Here is a 27,259-nt window from a genome sequence, read left to right on the forward strand (position 1 = left end):
AGTGAAAAATAGTGGGATTGGGACAAGTAATGTTAAAAAGACAAGCCTTAAGGCTTCGTGCTTTAGTGCAAGGAGCATTTGCAATAAAGTGGATGAATTAACCGTGCAAATAGATGTAAACAGGTATAATATAGTCGGGATATCTGCAGGGTGACCAGGTTTGGGAACTGAACATCCAGGGGTATTCAGTATTTGGGAAGGACAGACAAAAAGGAAAAGGCGGTGGAGTTGCATTGCTGGTTAAAGAGGAAATTAACGCAATAGTGAGGAAAGATATTAGCTCCGACGATGTGGAATCTGTATGGGTAGAGCTGAGAAACACTAAGGGACAAAAAACATTAGTGGGGATTGTATATAGACCCCCAAACTGTAGTGGTGATGTTGGGAATGGCATTAAACAGGAAATTAGAGACGCATGTAATAAAGGAACATTTGTAATTATGGGTGACTTTAATCTGCATATAGATTGGGCAAATCAAATTAGTAACAATACCATAGAGGAGGAATTCCTGGAGTGTACACAAGATGGTTTTCTGGACCAATACGTTGGGGAACCAACTAGAGAACAGGCCATCCTAGACTGGGTAGTGTGTAATGAGAAAGGAATAATTGGCAATCTAGGTGAGTGAGGCCCCTTGGGGATGAGCGACCATAATATGATAAAATTCTTCATCAAGATGGAGAGTGACGTAGTTGGTTCTGAGACCAGGGTCCTGAATCTTAATAATTGAAACTACGATGATATGAGGCACGAATTGGCTATGATGGATTGGGAAACGTTACTTAAAGGGATGACGGTGGATAGGCAATGGCAAACATTCAAAGAGCGCATGAGTGAACTGCAACAATTGTTTATTCCTGTCTGGCGCAAAAGTAAAACAGGAAAGGTGGCCAAACCATGGCTTACAAGGGAAATTAGAGATAGTATTAGATCCAAGGAAGAGGCATACAAATTGGCCAGAAAAAATAAAAGACCTGAGGATTGGGAGTAGTTTAGAATTCAGCAAAGGAGGACCAAGGGATTGATTAAAAAGGGAAAAATAGAGTACGAGAGTAAACTTGCGGGTAACATAAAAACTGACAGCAAAAGTTTCTATAGGTATGTGGAGAGAAAAAGATTGGTGAAGACAAATGTAGGTCCCTTACAGTCAAAAACAGGGGAATTTATAATGGGGAACAAAGAAATGGCTGACCAACTAAATACATACTTTGGTTCTGTCTTCACAAAGGAGGACACAAATAACATACCAGAAATGTTGGGGAACACAGGGTTTAGTGAGAGGGAGGAACTGAAAGAAATCAGTATTAGTAGGGAAATGGTCTAGGTGAAATTGATGGGATTGAAAGCTGATAAATCCCCAGGACCTGATAATCTACATCCCAGAATACTTAAGGAAGTGGCCCTAGAAATAATGGATGCATTGGTGGTCATCTTCTGAGATTCTACAGACTCTGGAACAGTTCCCACAGATTGGAGGGTAGCTAATGTAACCCCACTATTTAAAAAGGGAAGTAGAGAGAAAACAGGGAAATGTAGACCAGTCAGCCTGACGTCAGTAGTGGAGAAAATTCTAGAGTCCATTATAAAAGATTTAATAGCTGAGCACTTGGAAAACAGTGGCAGAATCGGACAGAGTCAGCATGGATTTATGAAAGGGAAATCATGCTTGACAAATCTACTGGATTTTTTCGGGGATGTAACTATTAGAGTTGATGAGGGGGAGCCAGTGTATGTGGTTTATTTGGACTTTCAGAAGGCTTTCAACAAAGTCCCACATAAGAGATTGGTGTATAAAATTAAAGCGCATGGGATTTTGGGTAGTGTATTGAGATGGATAGAAAACTGGTTGGCAGACAGGAAACAAAGAGTAAGAATAAACGGGTCTTTTTCCAAATGGCAGGCGGTGACCATTGGGGTACCGCAGGGATCAGTGCTGGGACCCCAGCTATTCACAATATATATGAATGATTTAGATGAGGGAACTAAATGAAATATCTCAAAATTTGCAGATGACACAAAGCTGGGTGGGAGGGTGACCTGAGGAGGATGCAGAGATGCTTCAGTGTGACTTGGACAAGCTGAGTGAGTGGGCAAATGCATGGCAGATGCAGTATAATGTGGATAAATGTGAGGTTATCCACTTTGGTAGCAAAAACAGGAAGGCAGATTATTATCTGAATGGCTATAAATTGAGAGAGGGGAATGTGCAACGAGACCTGGGTGTCCTTGTACACCACTCGCTGAAGGTAAGCATGCAGGTGCAGCAGGCGGTAAAGAAGGCAAATGGTATGTTGGCCTTCATAGTGAGAGGATTCGAATACAGGAGCAGGGATGTCTTGCTGCAATTGTACAGGGCATTGGTGAGACCACACTTGGAATATTGTGTGCAATTTTAGTCTCCTTATCTGAGGAAGGATGTTCTTGCTATAGAGGGAGTGCAGCGAAGGTTTACCAGACTGATTCCTGGGATGGCGGGACTGACATATGAGGAGAGATTGAGTCGATTAGGCTTAAATTTGCTGGAGTTCAGAAGAATGAGGGGGGATCTCATAGAAACCTATAAAATTCTAACAGAACTAGACAGGAAGGATGTTCCCGATGGTGGGGGAGTCCAGAACCAGGGGTCACAGTCTGAGGATACGGGGTAGACCATTTAGGACTGAGATGAGGAGAAATTTCTTCACCCAGAGAGTGGCGAGCCTGTGGAATTCACTACCACAGAAAGTAGTTGAGGCCAAAACATTGTATGTTTCCAAGAAAGAGTTAGATATAGCTCTTGGGGTGAAAGGGATCAAAGGATATGGGGAAAAGGCAGGAGCAGGCTATTGAGTTGGATGAGCAGAAATAATCATAATGAATGGCGGAGCAGGCTCGAAGGGCCGAATGGCCTACTCCTAATCTTATTTTCTATATATGTTTCTATGTATGAATTTATATTCCACCAGCTGCCGGAGGAGGCTGAGATGGATCATCCATCTGCTATGGAAATTTTGCCTGAAGACACTCCAGGAACTCTTGGTCCTCTCTGCCCTTTACAATACCAGTATCCTAGTCTGTATCTGGATAATTAAAGTACAAAGAGATGCACATTATGTAACTGTGTGCATAGCTCTGGTTGGACCCTGTCTGGAGTAACTGCATTCCAATCTGGCCACTTCAGGAAGGATAGACTCCCGTCACATTCTGAAATCCACACTCAGTGCCATGTGCCGCCATATGAACACACTCGACCTCTCCCTCCAGCAGCACCACCGTACCCTTTTTCAAAGCTGTGCGTGCCCCCAGTTTCATTTTATTCTTCGTCTCATCCGACGCCTCAACAAGAAACTTTTTCTCTTTCTCTCAAGTGCTAAGGAACGCAAGCTGCAACAACTCATCGACACCAACACCCATCTAGGACCCTCCACCCCTGCCCGTCCCTCCGTCCCCACCCCATCTTCCAATCCCATCCCCAGCCGTGTATTCACTATACCCCCTGACCTTCCCCTCTCCGACGCTGAACGTTCAGTGCTCAGCAAAGGACTTAGTTTCATATCCTTACGCCCTCACCTCAATGAATTTCGGGCTCGGCATGATGCTGAACTCTTCTTCCACCATCTTCGTCTCCGGGCTCACTTCTTTAGGCAGGAGTCCTCTCCCCGTTCAACGGATCCTTTCACCCACCTCCAATATTCTCCCTCCACCTGGACCCCTCCCTTTGAATTCTTACCTTCTCTTGATGTTTTCATTGAGAACTGTTGGCGTGACATTAGTCGTCTCAATTTCTCTGCTCCTCTCACCCATTCTAATCTCTCTCTCTCTGAACTTACTGCACTCCATTCTCTCAGGTCCAACCCTGACATTGTCATCAAACCCGCTGACAAGGGTGGTGCTGTTGTTGTCTGGCGCACTGACCTCCACCTCGCAGAGGCTGAGCGTCAACTCGCAGAGACTTCCTCCTACCTCTCCCTGGACCATGACGCCACCACTGAACATCAAGCCATTGTTTCCAGGACTGTCACTGACCTCATCTCTTCTGGGGATCTTCCTCCCACAGCTTCCAACATGATAGTCGCCCAACTTCGGACGGCCCACTTCTACCTCCTACCCAAAATCCACAAACAGAACTGCCCCGGTAGACCGATCGTGTCAGCTTGCTCCTGCCCCACGGAACTCATTTCTTGTTATCTTGACTCCCTTCTCTCTCCCCTTGTCCAGTCCCTCCCCACCTACATCCGTGATTCCTCTGACACCTTACGTCACATCAACAATTTCCAGTTCCCTGGCCCCAACCGCTTCCTCTTCACCATGGACGTCCAATGCCTCTACACCTCCATCCCCCACCAGGATGGTCTGAGGGCCCTTAGCTTCTTCCTCGAACAGAGGCCCGAACAATCCCCATCCACCACTACTCTCCTCCGTCTGGCTGAACTTGTTCTCACACTGAACAATTTCTCCTTCAACTCCTCTCACTTCCTCCAAATAAAATGTGTGGCTATGGGCCCCAGCTATGCCTGTCTCTTTATGGGGTATGTGGAACATTCCTTGTTCCAGTCCTACTCCGGCCCCCTTCCACAACTTTTTCTCCAGTACATCGATGATTACATCGGTGCTGCTTCATGTTCTCGTAGGGACTTGGAAAAATTTATTAATTTTGCTTCCAATCTCCATCCCTCCATCATTTTCACGTGGCCCATCTCTGACACTTCCCTTCCCTTCCTTGACCTCTCTTTCTCAATCTCTGGTGATAGACTGTCCACCAATATCCATTACAAACCCACCGACTCCCACAGCTATCTCGACTACAGCTCCTCACACCCCGCTTCCTGTAAGGACTCCATCCCATTCTCTCAGTTCCTTCGCCTCCGTCGCATCTGTTCTGATGATGCTACCTTCAAAAACAGTTCCTCTGACATGTCCTCCTTCTTCCTTAACTGAGGTTTTCCACCCACGGTCATTGACAGGGCCCTCAACCGTGTCCGGCCCATCTCCCGCGCATCCGCCCTCACGCCTTCTCCTCCCTCCCAGAAACATGATAGTGTCCCCCTTGTCCTCACTTATCACCCCACCAGCCTCTGCATTCAAAGGATCATCCTCTGCCATTTCCGCCAACTCCAGCATGATGCCACCACCAAACACATCTTCCCTTCACCCTCCCGTCGGCATTCCGTAGGGATCGTTCTCTCCGGGACACCCTGGGCCACTCCTCCATCACCCCCTACTCCTCAACCCCCTCCTATGGCACCACCCCATGTCCACGCAAAAGATGCAACACCTGCCCCTTCACTTCCTCTCTCCTCACCGTCCAACGGCCCAAACACTCCTTTCAAGTGAAGCAGCATTTCACTTGCATTTCCCCCAACTTAGTCTACTGTATTCGTTGCTCCCAATGTGGTCTCCTCTACATTGGAGAGACCAAACGTAAACTGGGCGACCGCTTTGCAGAACACCTGCGGTCTGTCCGCAAGAATGACCTAAACCTCCCTGTCGCTTGCCATTTTAACACTCCACCCTGCTCTCTTGCCCACGTGTCTGTCCTTGGCTTGCTGCATTGTTCCAGTGAAGCCCAACACAAACTGGAGGGACAACACCTCATCTTCCGACTAGGCACTTTACAGCATTCCGGACTGAATATTGAATTCAACAACTTTAGGTCTTGAACTCCCTCCTCCATCCCCACCCCCTTTCTGTTTCTTCCCCCTTTTGTTTTTTCCAATAAATTATATAGATTTTTCTTTTCCCACCTATTTCCATTATTTTTAAATCTTTTATGCTCCCCCCACCCCCACTAGCGCTATACCTTGAGTGCCCTACCATCCATTCTTAATTAGCACATCTGTTTAGATAATATCACCACCTTCAACACCTCTGTGTTCTTTTGTTCTGTTGTCTGTGACATCTTTTGATGATCTGCTTCTATCACTGCTTGTTTGTCCCTACAACCACACCACCCCCCTCCACTTCTCTCCCCTAACCCAACCCCCCCCACCCTTAAACCAGCTTATATTTCACCCCTTCCTTGGATTCACCTAGTTCTGTTGAAGGGTCATGAGGACTCGAAACGTCAACTCTTTTCTTCTCTGCCGATGCTGCCAGAGCTGCTGAGTTTTTCCAGGTAATTCTGTTTTTGATCTGGCCTTGGATGTGCTGAGCAGATTCCTCAGAATGACCCCAGGGCTGAAAGGATTAAATTGAGGACAGATTGTATTGATGACACGTGTCAAAGAGTCATAGCATGAAAGAATACAGGGGGACGCAATGCACCCCATTATGTCTGTGTCGACTCTTTGAAAGAGCTATCCAATTAATCCCACTGGCCCTGCTCTTTCCCCATAGTTGCAAATCTGTCCAATTCCCTTTGAAAGTCTGAATCTGCTTCCACCACCCTCTCAGGTAGCACATTCCAAATCACAATTCACTGTGGAATCATCTCCCCCTCTGATTCTTTGACCAATTACCTTAAATCTCTTCCTCTGGTCACCAATCTTCATACCACTGGAAACAGTTTTTCCTTACTTACTCTGTCAAAATACCTGAATTAAATCTCCCCCTTAACCTTCTCTGCTCTAAGGAGAACAATCCCAGCTTCTTCCATCTCTCCATGTAACTGAAGTTCCTCATCCCTGGTAACATTCTAGTAAATCTCCTCTGTACCCTCTCTAAGGCTTTGACATCCTTTGTAAAGTGTGGCGCCTAGGAATAGACACAATACTCCAGCTGGGGTCTAAACTGTTGTATGAAAGCTTAACATAACTTCCTTGCTTTTGTATTCTAATCCTTATTTAATAAAGCCAAGAACTAATATGCCTTTTAAATAGTGCTGTCAATGTGTCACTTTCAAAGTTCCTGTACATGCACTCCCTCATCTGTCTGTTCCTGCAGCCCTTTAAAATGGTACCATTGAGTTTATATTGCCCCTCCTGATTCTGCTTGGTTTGTACATACTGTGCAGTGCCTGTAACTAGTCTGTGTTTCACATCATTAAAACTATAATTCCTGAAATACACAGCAATCCAGCACTGACTTTCATCTCCTTAATCCAAGCACTTTTAGAGTAAGTGTGTTTTTATTTTTATTTATTCTGTCATGGGATGTGGGCATTGCTGGCAAGGCCAGCATTTGTTGCCCTAGTGACGTGTTAGGGCATTGAGAGGTCATTTAAGAGTCAACCACATTACTGTGGGTCTGGAGTCACATGTAGGCCAGACCAGGTAAGGATGGCAGATTTCCTTCCCTAAAGGACATTAGTGAATCAGATGGGTTTTTACAGCAATTGACAAAAGTTTCATGGTCATCATTACAGAGACAAGCTTTTTAGTTCCAGATTTTATGAATTGAATTTAAATTCCACCAACTGTCATGGTGGCATTTGAACCCATGTCCTTGCAGTATTAGCCCGGGCCTCTAGAGTACTAGTCCTGTGAATTCACCATTATGCATTTGTCTCACACAGAACCACAGAGTTCAGTGTGAAACTGCAAACTGTATCTCGCCAAACAACACTGCCCCAGGGATGAAAGGGTATTGAAACTGGAAACTGCAGGAGTCAATCCTTGAACCAAAATGAAAATGGACAATTGTCATTTTTTTTAGTTTGTTCAGATAATAACATGAATATGTTTGTGTTCCATTTTATAAGTCACCCATGTGTCAGTACTGAAATCTTTGGCTATCAGTTTAGATCTCCTCCCACATATTTAATTATAGGTTCCAGGGACTTTGTAAGAAAATGTAGTGGCCTTTGAATTAGGCTGAACCAGACCTTTCACAGCCTTGGTGTCCGATTTGGCCCTGAGCTAAGCTTCTAATTCCATATCTTCACCATTCTCACCAGATTGCTTATTTTCACCTCTGCAATGTCATCTGTCTCCCCCCTCTGCTGCTGATATCCTCAACCTTTGTTGACCACCATTTTAAAATTCTCATCCTCGTATTCAAATCCTTCCATGACCTCGCCCCTCTGTACCTCTGCATCTCCTTCAGCCTCGCAACCTTCCAAAATCTTTGCACTCCTCCAATTCTGGCTTCTTGACTGTATCTGACGTGAATTGCTCCACCATTGGCGACTTTGCCTTCAGTTGTCTGGACCTTAAGCTCTGGAATTCCCTCCCTAAACCTCTCTACTTCTCCTTTAATATTCTCCTTTGACCAACTCTTTAATTACCAGTCCATTTTTCTCTCATTATGTCCCTGTGAAGCATCTTGAGGCAGTTTTCTATATTAAAGCACTATATTAGAGGCACTAAATGCATGTCATTATTATTGAAGCTTACAGCACAAAAACATCCTTTTTTTAAATTTGTTCATGGGATGTGGGTCAAGCCAGTATTTATTGCCCATCCCTAATTGCCCTTGACAACTGAGTGGCTTGCTAGGCCATTTAAGAATCAACCACGTTGCTGTGGGTCTGGAGTCACATGTAGGCCAGACCAGGTAAGGATGGCAGATTTCCTTCCCTAATGGATATTAGTGAACCAGATGGGTTTTTACAACAATTGTTCCATGGTCATTAGACTTTTTAATTCCAGGTTTTTTATATTAATGTATATTAATATTTTTATATTAGTTTTTAAATGTAACTATCTGCCATAGTGGGATTTGAAACCAGAACCCCAGGATTAATAGTCTAGTGACAACACCACTACACCATCACCTCCCAATTCAGTACTGTGGCAGCTCTTTGAAAGAGCTATCCAATTAATCCCACTCTCCCCTGTTCTTTCCCAATATGCTACAATCTTTTCCCTTTCAAGTATCTATCCAATTCACCTTTCGAAAGTCCCGATTGAATCCGTTTCCACCACCCTTTCAGGCAGCGCCTTCCAGTTCACAGCTCTGTGTGAAAATGCTGCCCTCATGTCTCCTCTGACTGAGAAAACAATCACCTTCAATCTCTGTCCCTCTGGTTAGCGACACTTCTGCCACTGGAAACAGTTTCTCTTCATTTACTCTATCAAAATCAGTCATAATTCTGAACACCTCAGTCAAACCTTCCCCATAACTGTCTCTGCTCTAAGGAGAACAATCTCAGCTTCTTTAGTCTCTCCACATAAATTAAGTCCCTCATCCCTGGTCCCTTACAAGTAAATCCCCTCCGCACTCTCTCCAAGGCCCTGACATCTTTCCTAAAGTGCGGTGCCCAGAACTGGACTCAATACTCCAGCTCAGACCTAATCAGTGATTTATAAAGATTTAGCATAACTTCCTTGCTTTTGTAGTCTATTTACTTCTGTATTCCATTTGCTTTAACAGCCTCTCGGCTAATCCTGTTGCTTAATAGTAAGACGAAGCTGTTAAACATCTTGCTGGCCTAGTCTGGCACCAAGCCCTCAGCTTAGCAAGTTCCTGAGTTTTATTCGTTAATGTTGTGACCACTGCTGGGACCAACTGCGTTGAGTTCAGGGGGAGAATCAGTCAATGCCTCCTTTTGGGAAAGGGCAGGATGTGATGGGCTCAGCTTGGACTCTCTGCTATAAGTGCTTTCCCTCTGCTCACTGAGCACAAACACAGAGAACAGTCACTGCTGAGCATCTATGCCCCAGAGAATTGAGGCCAAGGATGAGGGGACAAAGTGGGTGGAGAAGTTAGTGAAGCGAAATAAAAGGATGCTGTGCACAGAACTGTGATTGGATGCAGGCTAAGCCAGGTATTGTCCAGCTTGTGGCTCTGAGCTGACTGGACTTGCCAGGCATTACATAAGGTGAAGTGACTCATTCTTTCTAATAACCTGAAACATCAGCTGATTGTCCTTACCTCAAATATCATCAGACCAAAAGAGAACAACTCAGCACTCTCTCCAGCTGTCTCTCCACTGTCCATTCCCTCACTTATTGGAGAAGCAGCGATTAAAGGTCATCATTCACTTGAAAAACTGCAGCCACTGCTCAGTTTAATCAAACTCCATGGATAGCACAATTGCATTAAACTGAATTTTTTGCACCAACATTTATTGAAAGATAACCTGCCAGTTTCACACTCACATTGACACAGGAAGGAGGTCACTGTTTTACTCAACCTATTGCCAACCCTTTCATCACTTCCTGTTTTATAAGAAACTGTTTATAAACATTGAACAAAATAATTTCAATCACCTGAAAACATTACTGTGTTAGGTGTGAGTGTTATCATCATGGTCCATGTGGTGATGCCCCTGTCACTTACTAACAAGAGAGAGACCACATTTTCACATGGGGAAAGTTTCAATCTCATTCAACAGTTTCAACAGCACATTCCAAACCCATAACCGCTACCATCTACAAGGACAAGGGCAGCGGTAGATGGGAACATCATCACCTGGAAGTTCCCCTCCAAGCCACTCACCATCCTGACTTGGAAATATACCGCTGTTCCTTCACTGTCTGTCCAGGACAAAGCATCCCGCTTGATTGGCACCCCATCCACAAACATTCACTCCATCCACGGCTGACGCACAGTAGCAGCAGTGTGTGTACCATCTGCAAGAACTGCAGCAACTCACCAAGACTCCTTAGACAGCACCTTCCAAACCCACAACCACTACCATCTAGAGGGACAATGGCAGCAGATAGATGGGAACACCACAACCTGGAAATTCCCCTCCAAGTCACTCAACATCCTGACCTGGAAATATATCAATGTTCCTTCACTGTCGCTGGGTCAAAATCCTGGAACTCCCTCCCTAACAGCACTGTGGGTGTACCTGCACCACATGGACTGCAGCGGTTCAAGGAGGCAGCTCACCACCACCTTATCAAGGGCAATTAGGAATGGGCAAGAAATGCTGGCCCAGCCAGTGACACCCACATTCTGAGAATAATGAAAACATGATAAAGAGTAGAACTGGTTGAATAGAATGAACACCAGTTTAAGATCAGCCTGACTGATAGCACTCTTGTCATGAGGTGACAGTGCACTTAAGCCCATCATTAAGGCTGAACAGCAGCGTTCTCTTTCTGATAAGGCATTAAACTGAGGCCCCTTCTGTGGGCTGAGGTGAATATAGAAGATCGCACAGTATTCTAGGAGTAGTGAATTGTCCTAATAAAAATATTCCATCCTCAACTAATGTCACCAAGTACAGCTCTGTTGACGACGCTGTAGGTGGTGAAGTGGTTCTGGGAGACATTTTCTGAAGAGAGGCATTGAAACCCCAGCTGTTTGTGCCATTGCTTGAATTTTTTTCTGTTGGGCACATATCAGTCAAATGGCCAACATTCTGCAAAGTTTATCCGAGCTTCAACTCATTCACAATCCTAGGATTTTCTCTAATTGTCCATCCGACATTATAGCCATCCCAGCCCACCATGTTCTCTGGAGTGGCTTTTCCATTCGATCATAATTTTCTGAACTCAATCCAGTCATCCTAATTAAAGATGTCAATCCACAATATTGTTTTGTTTGCTGGGACTGGCGTCCACACTCACTGAGCGGAATCACTTCCAATACCAAGCCTACTCTGGGATTCCTCTCCTGCCATTTGTTTGGTGTTCACAGCTCCAAGTTAAATACACTGTTGGTAGGCACTAAATACACAACACAGACCAGCAACTTTGGCTGTTTTTGAAGGGTCAGTCAGAATAAGTCATCCCATCAACAACAGCTTAACAAAAAACCTTTCATGTTGGGAGACAATGTCCCAAGGAAAAGGAAAATGGACAATGAACCAAAGGAGAGTAAGTGACAAGCGCCTCCTGTCTGACTGACTGATTGTCAGGAGGTTTTCCTGTTTACCCAGCCCAGCAGCCTCCTTCAACCCTCATCCCTCCTCCCCCAAATCACCGGCTTGAATTTCACGCTCTGCTGCTGGTGGGTTTTTAGTTGGGGGTGGGGGGGAGGCATGAAATAGGAATAATGGGCTGCCCGCTGGGCTCCTTCCTGCCCCCACCTCTCAGCAACTTTACGCTGGGGTGGACGAAGCTTCGGATGGGCCGCCTGCCCTTGCCCCAATTGAGGCCCTTCGGCCTGTTCCTGCCCAGCCTTAATTTTTAGGCTGGTGGATGGATTTCCTAGGCATGGGGGAGCCCTAAGATGATCGGGTTTAGGCCTTAGGTGGGAAGCCGGGGAGGTGAGGGGTGGGGGTGGGGTTGCCTCGATCAGAAGCCCCCTTCTGTCAGGCTTTCCCCCTGTACCCCCCTCCCTACTGCCTCTCCCCCAACACCCCAATAACCCACTATCCCCCACCCCCCCACCCCCCCCCCAGGCCTTCCCTACCCTTCCTGCCCTGAGACCCCGAAAAGCAACTTTCTGTCTAGTCCCGCGAGTCAGGCTCTGATCTCTTCATGAAATTCCTTTTCTGTCCACTGCAGAGACTAGAGAGCTGCTGGCCAATCAGATTGGCCTGTGGCCAATTGACGCTCATCGGAGTGTGAAATGGCTGTGGGGCAGTCAGTGTTGGTGGAGATGCATTCCCTCTCCACTCTTCAGATGGTGGGCTGGGAAACTCAATAACACGCCAGCAGCTCATGGAACTAGCGGTTCAAGATTGACACCATCTTTCCCCTGCTATCCCCTTCCCACCTGCACCTTAATTCCATTCCCAACAAACAGTTGATCACCAGTTTCCAATTCCTGGCTCCTCTGCATCCCCAGAACTCCATGTTTCAATCACCACGATCAAGTTTCTGCTTCTTCCAGACAACCAGCCAGAGTCACTCATGACATCCTCTATAACGATAATCATTCCTTTTGACCTCTCTGCAACTTTTCAGTTGATCAACCAGATAATTTTTTCCCCCATTATGCGGTTTGATGGGACTGCTTTATTTGGTTCCACTCTTATCGATCCAATCACAGCTAGACATTTCCAATTTCTCTTCCTGCTCCTGAGTTCTTACCTCTGGAGTCCTCTAAGGATCTATTTTCTGTGTCTGTCTGTACGCTGTCCCTTGGTGATATTGTCTGTTGGCATTGGGTGAGGCTGCACGGAGATTCCCTGCTTAAGCTCCTTCGACACTTCCTTAAAGCAACATCTTAAACACCAACATCTTTGACCATCAAGCTTTTATTCATCTCTCTCCTCCTGTGACATGTTCATTGCTCCTTGGGGTTCTAATGGAACTATTTCGAGCAAAGTTTCATCTTCACTGAACTGAGCTGGGCCAAACAGAAGCAATTCTGCAAGGGTTGACTATGTGGAATTGAGGAAGAAATTAAAGGAACGTTTCTTTAAAAAATTTGAGAATCTCAAATATTTTTGGTTCAGTTCATAACTAACAGATTAGTTCCTGTCGCAACGGCACAATTGAGTCTTTTTTAAAGAGAGAATTTGAACAGAATTCCTTACAGCCTATTCCTTATGTTATTTTGAAATCTGGTCAACTCAAAACCCATCTGAGACAATTATGAATATAAACTAATTTTTGGACAATTTTTCATCCTCAGGGGTGACTCACCAAGTCAGTGAATAACTGTACCTAACCCCTACTTCCCTTAGCAATCTGGACCTGGTGACTTATCCACTCTAAACATGGGCAGCCTTTCCAGTCCATCCTACTTATCAGTTTTCTCCTGATCCATTACCTCGAACATCTCCACTTCGATCAATATTTTGTCAGCTTCCTCTTAGTAAACAACAAAATACTCATTAAGTATTCTAGCCTTGACCTGCACCTCTCAGCATCCATTACTTTCTTTGTCCCTAATAGGACTCGTCCGCCTCTTCCTACCCACTGATTATTCACATGCTGGTAGTAGATTTTTGGGGGCTCCCTTTTATGCTGATGATCATATTATTCTCATATTCTCACTTTGCCACTCTTATTTCCCTCTTCACTTCCATTCTTAATTTAGAAACATAGAAACCAGGAGCAGGAGGAGGCTATTCAGCCCTTCGAGCCTGCTCCGCCATTCATCATGATCATGGCTGATCCTCTATCTCAACGGCATACTCTCACCCTCTCCCCATACCCCTTGATGCCTTTGGAGTCCAGAAATCTATTTCCTTCTTAAATATATTCAGTGATTTGGCCTCCAACAGCCTCTGTGGTAGAGAATTCCACAGGTTTACCAGCCTCTGAGTGGAGAAATTTCTCCTTGTCTTGGTCCTAAATGGTCTACCCCGTATCCTGAGATTGTGACCCCTTGTTCCAGACAGAGGAAACATCTTCCCTGGATCCAGTCTGCCCATTGCTGACAGAATTTTATACGTTTCAATGAGACCCTCTTACTGTATGTGGCCTGGTTCCCAGTTGAAGAATTCATCTGACATGCATCATTCAGCCTCTCTTTTTTGTTTCATCATATTCTCTCTCTCCCTCATCATCCAAGAAGCCCTGGCTTTGGCTCCCCTATCTTATACCCTGTACCTGAAAAATCTCATCAAATATCACCCATTGTCAGATTACAGACTATCAGACTGTTTGTCCAACATGGTCTTGACTGAGTCACAAATTTCCCTTTCTCAACTCTGGTGGACTAAGTCTCCCATCACATACTCAGTATCGTGGTACTAACTGAATCCAAGGGCAACCTCAGGTGTAGGCTTCTTGGAGTTCAGTCCAAGAACAGGAACTCAGCAACGTCTCTCATTTGCACCAACCTTAGAGAAGCTTTTATTGTATTGTAGACACCAATGGGTTAAGTGGTAGTGATACAGGAAACTGCATCAAGTCCCTGATGAAGAAAATCAGGCAGGGAAAGATTGGGAGATTGGCTCCACCCTTCATGAAGCAATTGGTGATAATGGGTGGGGTGGGGCTGTGCAATAGTGAGTACCCCATGTCCCATTACCCAGGCCCCGAGGATCCCGATATTTCACCCAGTGGTGGGACACGGAGTCCCCTGTTTCTCTCGCACCATCAGCAGCAGCGAGTCCAGGTCTGCCGAAAGCTGCAGCAATCAGTGCTGAAACTCTGCACTCATTACCAGAAACCCCTGCCTCCTGCCTCTCTCAGCTGAGCCTGGCTGTAGCTGCATCGTGTAACCCGGTCTTAGCATCTCCCGCCCACACAGACGACAATTGGCCCAGCAAGTCTCTTGGAGTGAATGAGTTCACTCCGGAAAGGACAAATAGCACAATGGAAATTGGGGGTCACTTTTTGCTGCCAGAAGTTACTGATGCCAATTATATACTGAAATGACCGAAGTAGGAAGAATATTTAAGACATGTGTAACATGATATTAGATTTCATTTCTGTTTAAATGCAGGTTATTCATTTCCAACTTAAAATTGTCCAAACTGACAGTCTGAAACTGCAGTCCATTATATTAAGGTGGAATGATTCAAGGATTCAGGGCTGTTCCCAAGTCCCACAGATCAAATCTAATCTGAACCAACAATAATGGCTTGAATTCTGATGAAAGGTCATTGACCTGACACATTGGCCCAGATTTTCATGGAGTCGAGGAGACTCCACAGCCCTTTAAAAAATGGTGGGCAGAGCACGGATGTGGTGTCCCGTCCACCATTTCTGACAGGTCCAACGTTTGCCATTGGGAGAAGGGGGTGGGGTGTGACTCACACGAGGGAAACCCAAACTCAGCTGGGCCACTGGAACTCAGTGCTAAATTCGAACATTAGCTGCTGCTAAAGACTTAACCCACAGTGTGGCAGTCAAGAACATTCAGTGTAGAAGTAAATGGCATAGTGCAATAGTTGCTGGACTAGCAGTCCAGAAAATCAGAGTAACGCTCTGGAGACCTGGATTCAAATCCTTGCCACAGCAGATGGTGGGATTAAAGTTTTAAAAAAAAATCTGGAATTAAAAGTCCAATGGTGATCATATAACAATTGTTGTAAGAACCTGTCTAGTTTACTAATGCCCTTTAGGGAAGGAAATCTGCTGTGCTTACCTGGTCTGGCCTACATGTGACTCCAAACCCACAACAATGTGGTTGACTCTTAAATGCCCTCTGAACAACAATTTGGGATGGGCAATAAGTGCTTGCCTAGTCAGTGATGCCCATCCCCTGAATGAAAATAACACTCTAGGAGGTTAAGAACTGTCATGATGTGAAGTTATTTAAATCCAAACAGTTATAAATTGAACAAAAATAGGCTGTGTCAGTAAGAGTTGAAAAAAACTGTTCTAGCAGTTGCAATAGCAGTTTGTTGACATTTCCCCAAGGGTATCATAATGTCATTATGAATGCTTGGCTGCTTTACACTAGCTATAATTTTCTCAGCAAGAGGGGTCTCAAGTTTACAGTTTTATTGACAGCGCAAAAAGGATATTAAAGGTTAAGCTGTCTTTGATGTGGGGTCATGAATAGGAGGTTGTTTGTTTTTATGAGGGATTAAGCAATTGAGGGGTTTTTAAAGTTATGAATGGACTTTCATAAATGGAGTTTTATTTAATATAATGAACGTTGTAATAGATATTTAGACCTATATTTTATTTAATCACAACATGGCTCCTGAGCTCTGCCCATGGTGGATATGGAAGGTGTAAAGGTCAAGGGTGCTGGGTGGGTTGGCATTGAGTTGGCCAAGGGCTTGGTGCTGGCTGGGGAGTAGGTGAGGGGTGATAAGGTTGAGGGGTGAGGGCTAGAGGGCCTAAAGTTTAACAAGACATGTGAACATAAGAACATAAGAAATAAGAGCAAGAATAGGCCTTTGGCCCTTCAAGCCTACCCTGCCATTCATTAAGATCATGGTTGATCTGCCCCAGGCCTCAACTCCTCTTTCATGCCATCTCCCCATAGCCCTCAACTCACCGATATTTCAAAAATCTATCTCCCTCCCCTTTAAATACTCTCAGTGATCTCGCCTCCACATCTGTCTGGGGTAGAGAATTCCAGACATTCACTATCCCCAGAGAAGAAATTCCTTCGTATCTGTTTTAAATGAGTGTCCCCTTATCCTGTAACTATATCCCCTAGTTTGAGATTCCTTCACTAGTGGAAATATCTACCCTGTCAAGCCCCCTCAGAATCTTGTACGTTTCAATAAGATCACCCCTCATTCTTCTAAACCCTGATGAATAAAGGCCTAACCTGTTTAGCTGTTCTTGATAAGTCAAACCCTTCATGCCAGGAATCAGCCGAGTGAATCTCTTTTGAACTGCCTCCAATGCCAGTACATCCTTTCTTAAATACAGGGAGCAAAACTATACACAGTACTCCAGGTGTGGCCTCACCAACACCCTGTACAGTTATAACAAGATTTCACTATTTTTAAACTCCAACCCCCTAGCAACACAAGCCGAAATTCCATTTGCCACCTTAATCACTTGCTGCACCTGCATGCTAACCTTTTGTGTTTCATGCACAAGAACACCCAGATCCCTCTGTGCTGCACTTTTTTGGAGTCTCTCTCCATTTAAATAATAGTCTGCCTTTTGATTCTTCCTACCAAGTGTATGACTTCACACTTTCCTACATTAAACTCCATCTACCAGGTTTTTGCCAACTCACTCAGCCTATTTATATCCTCTTGCAGGTTCCTTATGTCCTCATCACAACATGCCCTCCCAACTATTTTTGTATCAGCAGCAAATTTGGGCACATAACACTGCCTCCTCCTCCAAGTCATTAATATAGATAGTAAATAATTGAGGCCCTAGGACTGATCCTTGTGGCACTCCACTAGATACATCTTTCCAACCTGAAAAATCCTGACTCTCTGTCTTGTGTGTGCTAACCAATCCTCAATCCATGCTAATACATTACCCCCAATACCATGAGCTCCTATCTTGTGCAATAACCTTTTATGTGGCATCTTATCAAATGCTTTCTAGAAATCCAAATACACTACACCTACTGGTTCCCCTTTATCAACTCTGCTTGGTATATCCTCAAAGAACTGTAGCAAATTTGTCAAACTTGATTTCCCCTTTCACAAAACCATGTTGACTCTGTTTGATTGTGTTAAGCTTTTCTAGATATCCTGCTATTTCTTCCTTAAGAATGGATTCTAGCCTTTTCCCAACAACAAATGTTAGGCTGACTGGCCTACAGTATCTTGCTTTTTGTCTCCCTCCCTTCTTGAACAGGGGCGTCCCATTAACAATTTTCCTACAGTAAGGCAACTTTTCGGGGGCTTATAGACGACTCCCACTTATGACTTCTTCCCCCTGCTATTATTCCTTATTTCCACCCAAACTGATTCCACATCACCATATCTATTGCACTTATATCACTACTCACCACTGCACTGATACCTTCCTTTATTAACAAACTACCCCACCTTCTTTTCCTTGTTGCTTATTTCTCTGGAATGTTGAATATTCTTCAATATTGAGTTCCCAGTCTTGGTCACCCTGCAACCATGTCTCTCTAATAGCTATCAAGTCATATTCATTTATTTTTAATTGTGTCGTCAACTCATCTCTCTTGTTACAAATGCTGCATGCATTCAGATAAAGAGCCTTAAGCTTCGACTTATTACCGTTATTGCTCATTGTGGTTCTAATTTCTGCTGCACTCTTGTGCTTATATTTTCTGCCTCTTCCTGTCACACTTTGATTACCGTTCACCTCTTCACTACCCTGCACCTCTGCTCTCTCGTTTCTTTTTGATTTTTTAAACTTCCCTACAGTTGACCCCTCCCCCGCCCCCCACAAAAAAACTGTGAGAAAGTCCCAGGGATCTGAGGCGGGCTCCTTAATCAGCCTGCCTTGGCAATCGGGCACCTCTGATCTGCCTCTAGGGGTGGTTGGCCCAATTCCTGCTCCTCTGGATCCAAACTGAGGTCTGACAGGCACTTTTACTAGCGAGGCAGGTCATCGAGTTGAGAAATTTCCTGACTTGAACTATCCACCTCGGTAGCAAAAATCTGGCCCGTTAACTCTGTTTCTCTCCACATTTGCGCCAGACTTGTTCAGAATTTCTAGCATTTTCTAAATTTAACTTTAATGCTAATTGACTCATACTAAAAACTTCTCAAGTGTGAGACTTCTGCAAATGGACAGATGCCGTTTGGATTGGGTGGAGGGGTAAGTTGATGCAAGGATCTCTGAGTCCAGTCAGGTTTTGGCTCTCGCACTGGAAATACTGCTCACTAAAGGTGAGAACAGAGATTAGAGTTTTTCACTCCCGTTGAAGCTGAAGATTTCTACAATCTATCCACTTCCTCACAAAAAACAGCAAAATAAATTACCCAAAGATTTCAGAATTTCAAAACTACCAAAATGAGCCCAAAATGTCTGGATTTCCATTTTCTCTCCAAGGAAACTAGAGCCTTGCATCATTGTCAAGACTCTTTAACATTCCTACTACCTGATAACAAGGACTGGAAAATAGAGGGGAAAAAAAACCACGACAATCTTAAGTGAAAATTTCCATGATTTTTGTTAAACTTTGCAAAGAATTCCTACATTGTCTTTTCCCAGCATTTGCATCAATCTGTATAAGCTTTAGGCTCAGCTCAGACACTCAATGTTTCTACTGGGGCACAAAACAGCAGATTACATCGAACATCACCGAGAAATCAGATTCCATCAACCACAAACTAACTTCAGGCCAAACTCCATTTTGATTGATGCAGCAGCTTTGCAGCCATTTTTAGTGCAATAGTGGCTGCGACGAGAGTGTGTGGAATGTTTAAAACAGGAAACATGAATGGATTTAACCAATAAGCACTTAAAAATTTAATAATTTGAAGTTTAAAATTCAGCTACAGCTGATCCCACCTATTCTGCAATACCTGAAGGCTGGTCTGTGAAACCAAACAGTGAGAAAATGAGAACACCCAGAGTTGCTGGAGTGTTCAAAATTAATTGAGCAGTTGTGGAAAGATTGAGCTCTCTGTGCCTCTTGACCATATAGGACAGCAACAATTGAAATGGTCCCTTGTGTAGCTGCTAACATATTTACTGTTACAGAGGAAGACAAGAGGTCAGAGGAATGGAGACCATTTACAAAATAAAAGAATAATCAGTTAATATTTAACCCTTCCAAGTGCTTATTAATGGTTGCAGCTTGACTCTGCAGCAATACTCTCTCTGATTCAGTCACTGTCATGTACACCAGACCTTGGTAACATTATATTTGTACAATCAATTTTCACGTAAGCAATTACCTTAAACACTTTCATAAGAAGATGCATAAATTCATCCCAAAACTTACAAAAATCAATGGGCATCTTTGATCCACAGTCTGTCTGTGTTTTGTTGAGGCGTTGTTTAAAAACTCAATGAAGGGAATCAATGCAGAGTTTAAAAACATTGGACGATATCTTCAAGTGTCATAAGGTGATGGATGAATAACCTTGGTTACCTCTGACAAAATGGCTGGCACCTCTCACTCGATCTGCAGTTCCCGACAGCCCAATAAAAGATAATCCTTTGCAGTTTGAGTCTGTGAGAGACTAAGAAATTTTAAATGAGCCAGATAACACTGACAACCATGGCAAAATGGTTGCTAGTCAACAATGGGTTAATGGCCAGCCATTTTACCATCAAGTGTGTTCTTATTGGAGGGTGAGAGCAGTCAGTCAGTCACAATGTGTTTCTGTGGTGCCAATCCACATAAACCAATCCTTCCCAGCCCTGAAGAAACACTGTCTAAACTGCATGCCCAGTTCAAATGAGCTAATTGGAAACTTGGTCATGAAAACAAGCTCTAAAATGTGTGATGTAAAACATTTCCTTTGCTTTCCCAAATATTTTAAATCTAGATTTAAAAAAAACTTTCTATGAAATGGTGAACCTGTTTAGTAAAAGATTGACTGTACATCAGAACTTTTAACCACTTTTGATTAATATCCTATTGCAAACCTCTGAAAAAACATCTGTCTCCATCAGTATCAGTGCATTGAATTGTGACTGACAGTCAATAGCAACAGCAGCTCAACTACACAAACTTTAACTACTGGTAAAGGAGCTTAATTCATCTGATCATGTTTGATTGCTCTATCTATATTATGTCATTAACTGACTGTCAGTCACTCCAGTCAATTTTAACACAGACTAAGTGGTTTCTGTATAATACTGTGACTCAGCTCAGCCATCATATTATAGTCATTTCCAAGCCATTGTTCTCTTTCAGGTCCTCCAACTTCCCGCCGATAAACCATCAAATGGCACTTCTGTTTGTTCAATGACCAAGGACGCTGGATGTGTGGCACCATCGGGTCTGGATCTACCAGTACACTAGGCAGGTATTGCTAACACTGACTGCTTAGCATGCTAGGCCTGATTAGGCCTGAATGTAATGAGGCCTCTGTTGCCATAGTCGCAGTTTCATTAATGACATACTGATGAAGGTTCACAAGGACTCGTTAATGTTGACATTCAAAGACTTGACCAAACAACTAACAAAAGAAAATGTTTTAAGGCTGTTTAACTATTGTAGGTATTTTGGCCCCCACTTATTTCAAAATACATTGAAATTTGTTTAATCCCCAGTGGATTCATGAATCCACATTTTCTCTTTTTCCTATTGTTCCAGTTAATGTGTAATAAAATTACGCTCCCATTTTAAAAGTCAAAATCTCTGTTCAAGGAGCATTATATTTTCTCTAATCATGACCAGCAAAATCTTTTCTTATTCAACATTTCTTTCTTTGATGTTATTCGTTTTCCAGGAATATTTTGTGGTGTAAGTCTATCCCAAACAAGAAAACTTCCAACTCCACCGAAGATGTTGATTTGCAGAATGAAGAACTAAAGAGACGGAGTTTATCCTCATTTCTCCTGTGGTGTTTTCCCTCTTCACCAGAGAAGGTCCATCCAGCCATGTGTCAAAACACATGCAGACTGGCCTACACAAAATGGCACACCAAAAACATGAATGAGGCATTGTAGTAAAGATGTGATGTGTGTGTTGCAGGGAGGATCCCAGTTCCCTGTCTGTTCCCTTGTTCAGCAGGTAGAAACACCACAAATACCCCAAGGTTCAGAGATTCTCGGCTCTCGAGTCATCTTTCCCACGGTCAGAAGACCTTGCCTCATTCACAAATAGCCCTCATGTGAACCAATGACATTTTTAAAAGGCCTGTCCTTTTTTGCTCAGATCTTCATACCCACTCTTGCACTGAGCGTTTACAGGACACCAGGTTCTGCTGTGACCCTTTCTGTTTGAACTGAAAGATGGTGTAGACCAACACCAGGATACAGAGGGACAGGATACAAGGGATGACAACGGCGATAGCATTTACTGTACTGGGTACGTCATTGATCTGGACCATGATGTCCACGTCATCGTTGGGCCGATGGCGGTCTTTGCTCGTGTTGACATCTTTGTGATTGCATCCCATCCAATCCTTGACGATTGAGCGGGGATATCCTGGCTCCACAAGTAACTTCTGGTTGTCAAACTTCCAGTACTGCTTCCCTTTGTAAAAATATGTGTAAGCTGATTGAAAAAAATAGAAAGAAAATTCAAATAGTGGGAAGATCCTTTGTACCTGCAACTTCCAATGTTTAATGCTATTTGTTAGAGTATGGCATCTTTTGTGAAGGGGAATGGTTGAGACAGACAGAGCATTGCAGAGGAAGGTATAAGGGCTACAGGACGAGTAAGGCACAGTGGGATTAGCTTTGGATTGTTCTAGCCAAGGGCTAGTACAGACACAATAGGCAAAAATGGCCTCAGGTGCTGCATATGTCTCTCTGGATCATTGCCATTAACTTTGCTTCTTTTTGCCATAGAATCATAGAATAGCTACAGCACAGGAGGCCATTCGGCCTGTCTTGTCCTAGCTGGCTCTCTGCATGAGTAGCTCAGTGAGTGCCAATCTCCACCTCCTCCCCTTCCCTGTATCCTGGCAAATTTCCCATCGGATAATGATCCAATTCCCTTGCGAAAGCCACCCTGCTTCCAGCACACACTCAGGCAGAATATTCCAGATCCTAAACACTTGCCATTGCTTCTTTTGCCAATCACCTTAAATATAGAAGACTTTGGGATTCTATTTTATGTTAGCTGCCAGTCTGTTTTCATACTCTCGCTTTGTTTCTCCTGTTTGCTTTTTCACCTCCTCTCTGAACCTTCTGTATTCAGCCTGGATCTCAGTTGTATTTTCTACCTGATACCTGACTTAAACACACTTTATCTTCTTTATCTTTATTTCTATCTCTATTGTCATCTAGGGAGCTCTGGATTTGTTTGTCCTACCCTTCCCTTTTGAGGGAATGTACCTTAACTGTGCCCAAACTCTCTCTTCTTTGAAGGCAGCCCATTGTTCAGTTACAGTTTCTCCTGCTAGTCTTTGTTTTTAATTATCTGAGTCCGATCCATGGATAGATTGGAATTAAAGAACTGCTGGCAAAACTGTAACTGGGCAATGGGTTGCCTTTCCCCCAGTTAACTATTCTTACTCTGGATTGGTCCTTATCCTTTTCCATAGCCAACCTAAACTTTATGATACAAAGATCACTTTCTCCTAAATGTTCTCTTATTGATCTGCTTGGCCCGCCTCACTCTCAAGAACCAGGTCCAGCAGTGTATCCTTTCTCATTGGAAACATAGCGTAGGATTTTTAGGTCAGTGTGTGGGTGTGATTGGTGGGCCCGGGAGTGGCTGTGGAATGGACCGCTGACCAAGGTCAGCCCCCGGCTGCGATTTCACCCTGGCTGGCCAATGAACAGCCAGCCAGCATGGTGCAAGAGCTGAAATGCTCAGCGCTGCTGGGGTGGTGGTGGGAGGAGGGCAGGCGCTGATGTAAGTGTGGGTGTGGGGTGAGTACAGAATGGTGGGGGGGTGGGAGGAGGGCAGGCGGTGATGTAAGTGTGGGCGCGGGGTGAGTACAGAATGGTGGGGTGGGAGGGCAGGTGATGATGTAAGTGTGGGTGTGGGGTGAGTACAGAATGGTGGGGTGGGAGGGCAGGCGATGATGTAAGTGTGGGCGCGGGGTGAGTACAGAATGGTGGGATGGGAGGAGGGCAGTCGATGATGTAAGTGTGGGTGTGGGGTGAGTACAGAATGGTGGGGTGGTGGGAGGGCAGGCGATGATGTAAGTGTGGGCGCGGGGTGAGTACAGAATGGTGGGGTGGTGGGAGGGCAGGCGATGATGTAAGTGTGGGTGTGGTGTGAGTACAGAATGGTGGGGTGGTGGGAGGGCAGGCGATGATGTAAGTGTGGGTGTGGGGTGAGTACAGAATGGTGGGGTGGGAGGAGGGCAGGCGATGATGTAAGTGTGGGTGTGGGGTGAGTACAGAATGGTGGGGTGGTGGGAGGGCAGGCGATGATGTAAGTGTGGGTGTGGGGTGAGTACAGAATGGTGGGGTGGGAGGGCAGGCGATGATGTAAGTGTGGGTGTGGTGTGAGTACAGAATGGTGGGGTGGTGGGAGGGCAGGCGATGATGTAAGTGTGGGCGCGGGGTGAGTACAGAATGGTGGGGTGGGAGGAGGGCAGGCGATGATGTAAGTGTGGGTGTGGGATGAGTACAGAATGGTGGGGTGGGAGGGCAGGCGATGATGTAAGTGTGGGTGTGGGGTGAGTACAGAATGGTGGGGTGGGAGGAGGGCAGGCGATGATGTAAGTGTGGGTGTGGGGTGAGTACAGAATGGTGGGGTGGTGGGAGGGCAGGCGATGATGTAAGTGTGGGCGCGGGGTGAGTACAGAATGGTGGGGTGGTGGGAGGGCAGGCGATGATGTAAGTGTGGGTGTGGGGTGAGTACAGAATGGTGGGGTGGGAGGAGGGCAGGAGATGTTGTAAGTGTGGGTGTGGGGTGAGTACAGAATGGTGTGGTGGTGGGAGGGCAGGCGATGATGTAAGTGTGGGTGTGGGGTGAGTACAGAATGGTGGGGTGGGAGGAGGGCAGGCGATGATGTAAGTGTGGGCGCGGGGTGAGTACAGAATGGTGGGGTGGGAGGAGGGCAGGCGATGATGTAAGTGTGGGTGTGGGGTGAGTACAGAATGGTGGGGTGGTGGTGGGAGGGCAGGCGATGATGTAAGTGTGGGTGCGGTGTGAGTACAGAATGGTGGGGTGGGAGGGCAGGCGATGATGTAAGTGTGGGTGTGGGGTGAGTACAGAATGGTGGGGTGGTGGGAGGGCAGGCGATGATGTAAGTGTGGGTGTGGGGTGAGTACAGAATGGTGGGGTGGTGGTGGGAGGGCAGGCGATGATGTAAGTGTGGGCGTGGGGTGAGTACAGAATGGTGGGGGGGTGGGAGGGCAGGCGATGATGTAAGTGTGGGTGTGGGGTGAGTACAGAATGGTGGGGTGGGAGGAGGGCAGGCGATGATGTAAGTGTGGGTGTGGGGCGAGTACAGAATGGTGGGGTGGGAGGGCAGGCGATGATGTAAGTGTGGGCGCGGGGTGAGTACAGAATGGTGGGGTGGGAGGGCAGGCGATGATGTAAGTGTGGGTGTGGGGTGAGTACAGAATGGTGGGGTGGGAGGGCAGGCGATGATGTAAGTGTGGGTGTGGGGTGAGTACAGAATGGTGGGGTGGGAGGGCAGGCGATGATGTAAGTGTGGGCGTGGGGTGAGTACAGAATGGTGGGGTGGTGGTGGGAGGGCAGGCGAAGATGTAAGTGTGGGCGCGGGGTGAGTACAGAATGGTGGGGTGGGAGGAGGGCAGGCGATGATGTAAGTGTGGGCGCGGGGTGAGTACAGAATGGTGGGGTGGGAGGAGGGCAGGCGATGATGTAAGTGTGGGTGCGGGGTGAGTACAGAATGGTGGGGTGGGAGGAGGGCAGGCGATGATGTAAGTGTGGGCGTGGGGTGAGTACAGAATGGTGGGGTGGTGGTGGGAGGGCAGGCGATGATGTAAGTGTGGGTGTGGGGTGAGTACAGAATGGTGGGATGGGAGGAGGGCAGGCGAAGATGTAAGTGTGGGCGCGGGGTGAGTACAGAATGGTGGGATGGGAGGAGGGCAGTCGATGATGTAAGTGTGGGCGTGGGGTGAGTACAGAATGGTGGGGTGGTGGGAGGGCAGGCGATGATGTAAGTGTGGGTGTGGTGTGAGTACAGAATGGTGGGGTGGTGGGAGGGCAGGCGATGATGTAAGTGTGGGTGTGGGGTGAGTACAGAATGGTGGGGTGGGAGGAGGGCAGGCGATGTTGTAAGTGTGGGTGTGGGGTGAGTACAGAATGGTGTGGTGGTGGGAGGGCAGGCGATGATGTAAGTGTGGGTGTGGGGTGAGTACAGAATGGTGGGGTGGTGGGAGGGCAGGCGATGATGTAAGTGTGGGTGTGGGGTGAGTACAGAATGGTGGGGTGGTGGGAGGGCAGGCGATGATGTAAGTGTGGGCGCGGGGGTGGGCGCGGGGTGAGTACAGAATGGTGGGGTGGTGGGAGGAGGGCAGACGATGATGTAAGTGTGGGTGTGGGGTGAGTACAGAATGGTGGGGTGGGAGGAGGGCAGGTGATGATGTAAGTGTGGGCGCGGGGTGAGTACAGAATGGTGGGGTGGTGGGAGGGCAGGCGATGATGTAAGTGTGGGTGTGGGGTGAGTACAGAATGGTGGGGTGGGAGGGCAGGCGATGATGTAAGTGTGGGTGTGGGGTGAGTACAGAATGGTGGGGTGGGAGGAGGGCAGGCGATGATGTAAGTGTGGGTGTGGGGTGAGTACAGAATGGTGGGGTGGTGGGAGGAGGGCAGGCGATGATGTAAGTGTGGGTGTGGGGTGAGTACAGAATGGTGGGGTGGGAGGGCAGGCGATGATGTAAGTGTGGGCGCGGGGTGAGTACAGAATGGTGGGGTGGTGGGAGGGCAGGCGATGATGTAAGTGTGGGTGTGGGGTGAGTAAAGAATGGTGGGGTGGGAGGGCAGGCGATGATGTAAGTGTGGGCGCGGGGTGAGAACAGAATGGTGGGGTGGTGGGAGGGCAGGCGATGATGTAAGTGTGGGTGTGGGGTGAGTACAGAATGGTGGGGGGGTGGTGGTGGGAGGGCAGGCGATGATGTAAGTGTGGGTGTGGGGTGAGTACAGAATGGTGGGGTGGGAGGGCAGGCGATGATGTAAGTGTGGGCGCGGGGTGAGAACAGAATGGTGGGGTGGTGGGAGGGCAGGCGATGATGTAAGTGTGGGTGTGGGATGAGTACAGAATGATGGGGTGGTGGGAGGGCAGGCGATGATGTAAGTGTGGGTGTGGGGTGAGTACAGAATGGTGGGGTGGGAGGAGGGCAGGCGATGATGTAAGTGTGGGTGTGGGGTGAGTACAGAATGGTGGGGTGGTGGGAGGAGGGCAGGCGATGATGTAAGTGTGGGCGCGGGGTGAGTACAGAATGGTGGGGTGGGAGGGCAGGCGATGATGTAAGTGTGGGTGTGGGGTGAGTACAGAATGGTGGTGGGGTGGGAGGGCAGGCGATGATGTAAGTGTGGGTGTGGGATGAGTACAGAATGGTGGTGGGGTGGGAGGAGGGCAGGCGATGATGTAAGTGTGGGTGTGGGGTGAGTACAGAATGGTGGGGTGGGAGGAGGGCAGGCGATGATGTAAGTGTGGGTGCGGGGTGAGTACAGAATGGTGGGGTG

At 46.3% G+C, this 27,259-nt stretch overlaps 1 protein-coding gene across 1 annotated transcript in view; it reads right to left on the reverse strand.

The window, feature by feature from the left end:
* Positions 1–21,229: 21,229 nt before the first annotated feature.
* mmp24 (matrix metallopeptidase 24) overlaps positions 21,230–27,259 on the reverse strand; it is a 127,049-nt gene continuing 121,019 nt past the window's right edge. Inside the window, exon 10 of the mRNA XM_041204652.1 lies at positions 21,230–22,192. Within this exon, the coding sequence (XP_041060586.1) occupies positions 21,855–22,192 (338 nt within the window). The 3' untranslated portion in view covers positions 21,230–21,854. The remainder of the gene's footprint in view (positions 22,193–27,259) is intronic.

This window comes from Carcharodon carcharias, chromosome 14 (genome assembly GCF_017639515.1).
Source record: "Carcharodon carcharias isolate sCarCar2 chromosome 14, sCarCar2.pri, whole genome shotgun sequence".
Taxonomy (NCBI): Eukaryota; Metazoa; Chordata; class Chondrichthyes; order Lamniformes; family Lamnidae; genus Carcharodon; species Carcharodon carcharias.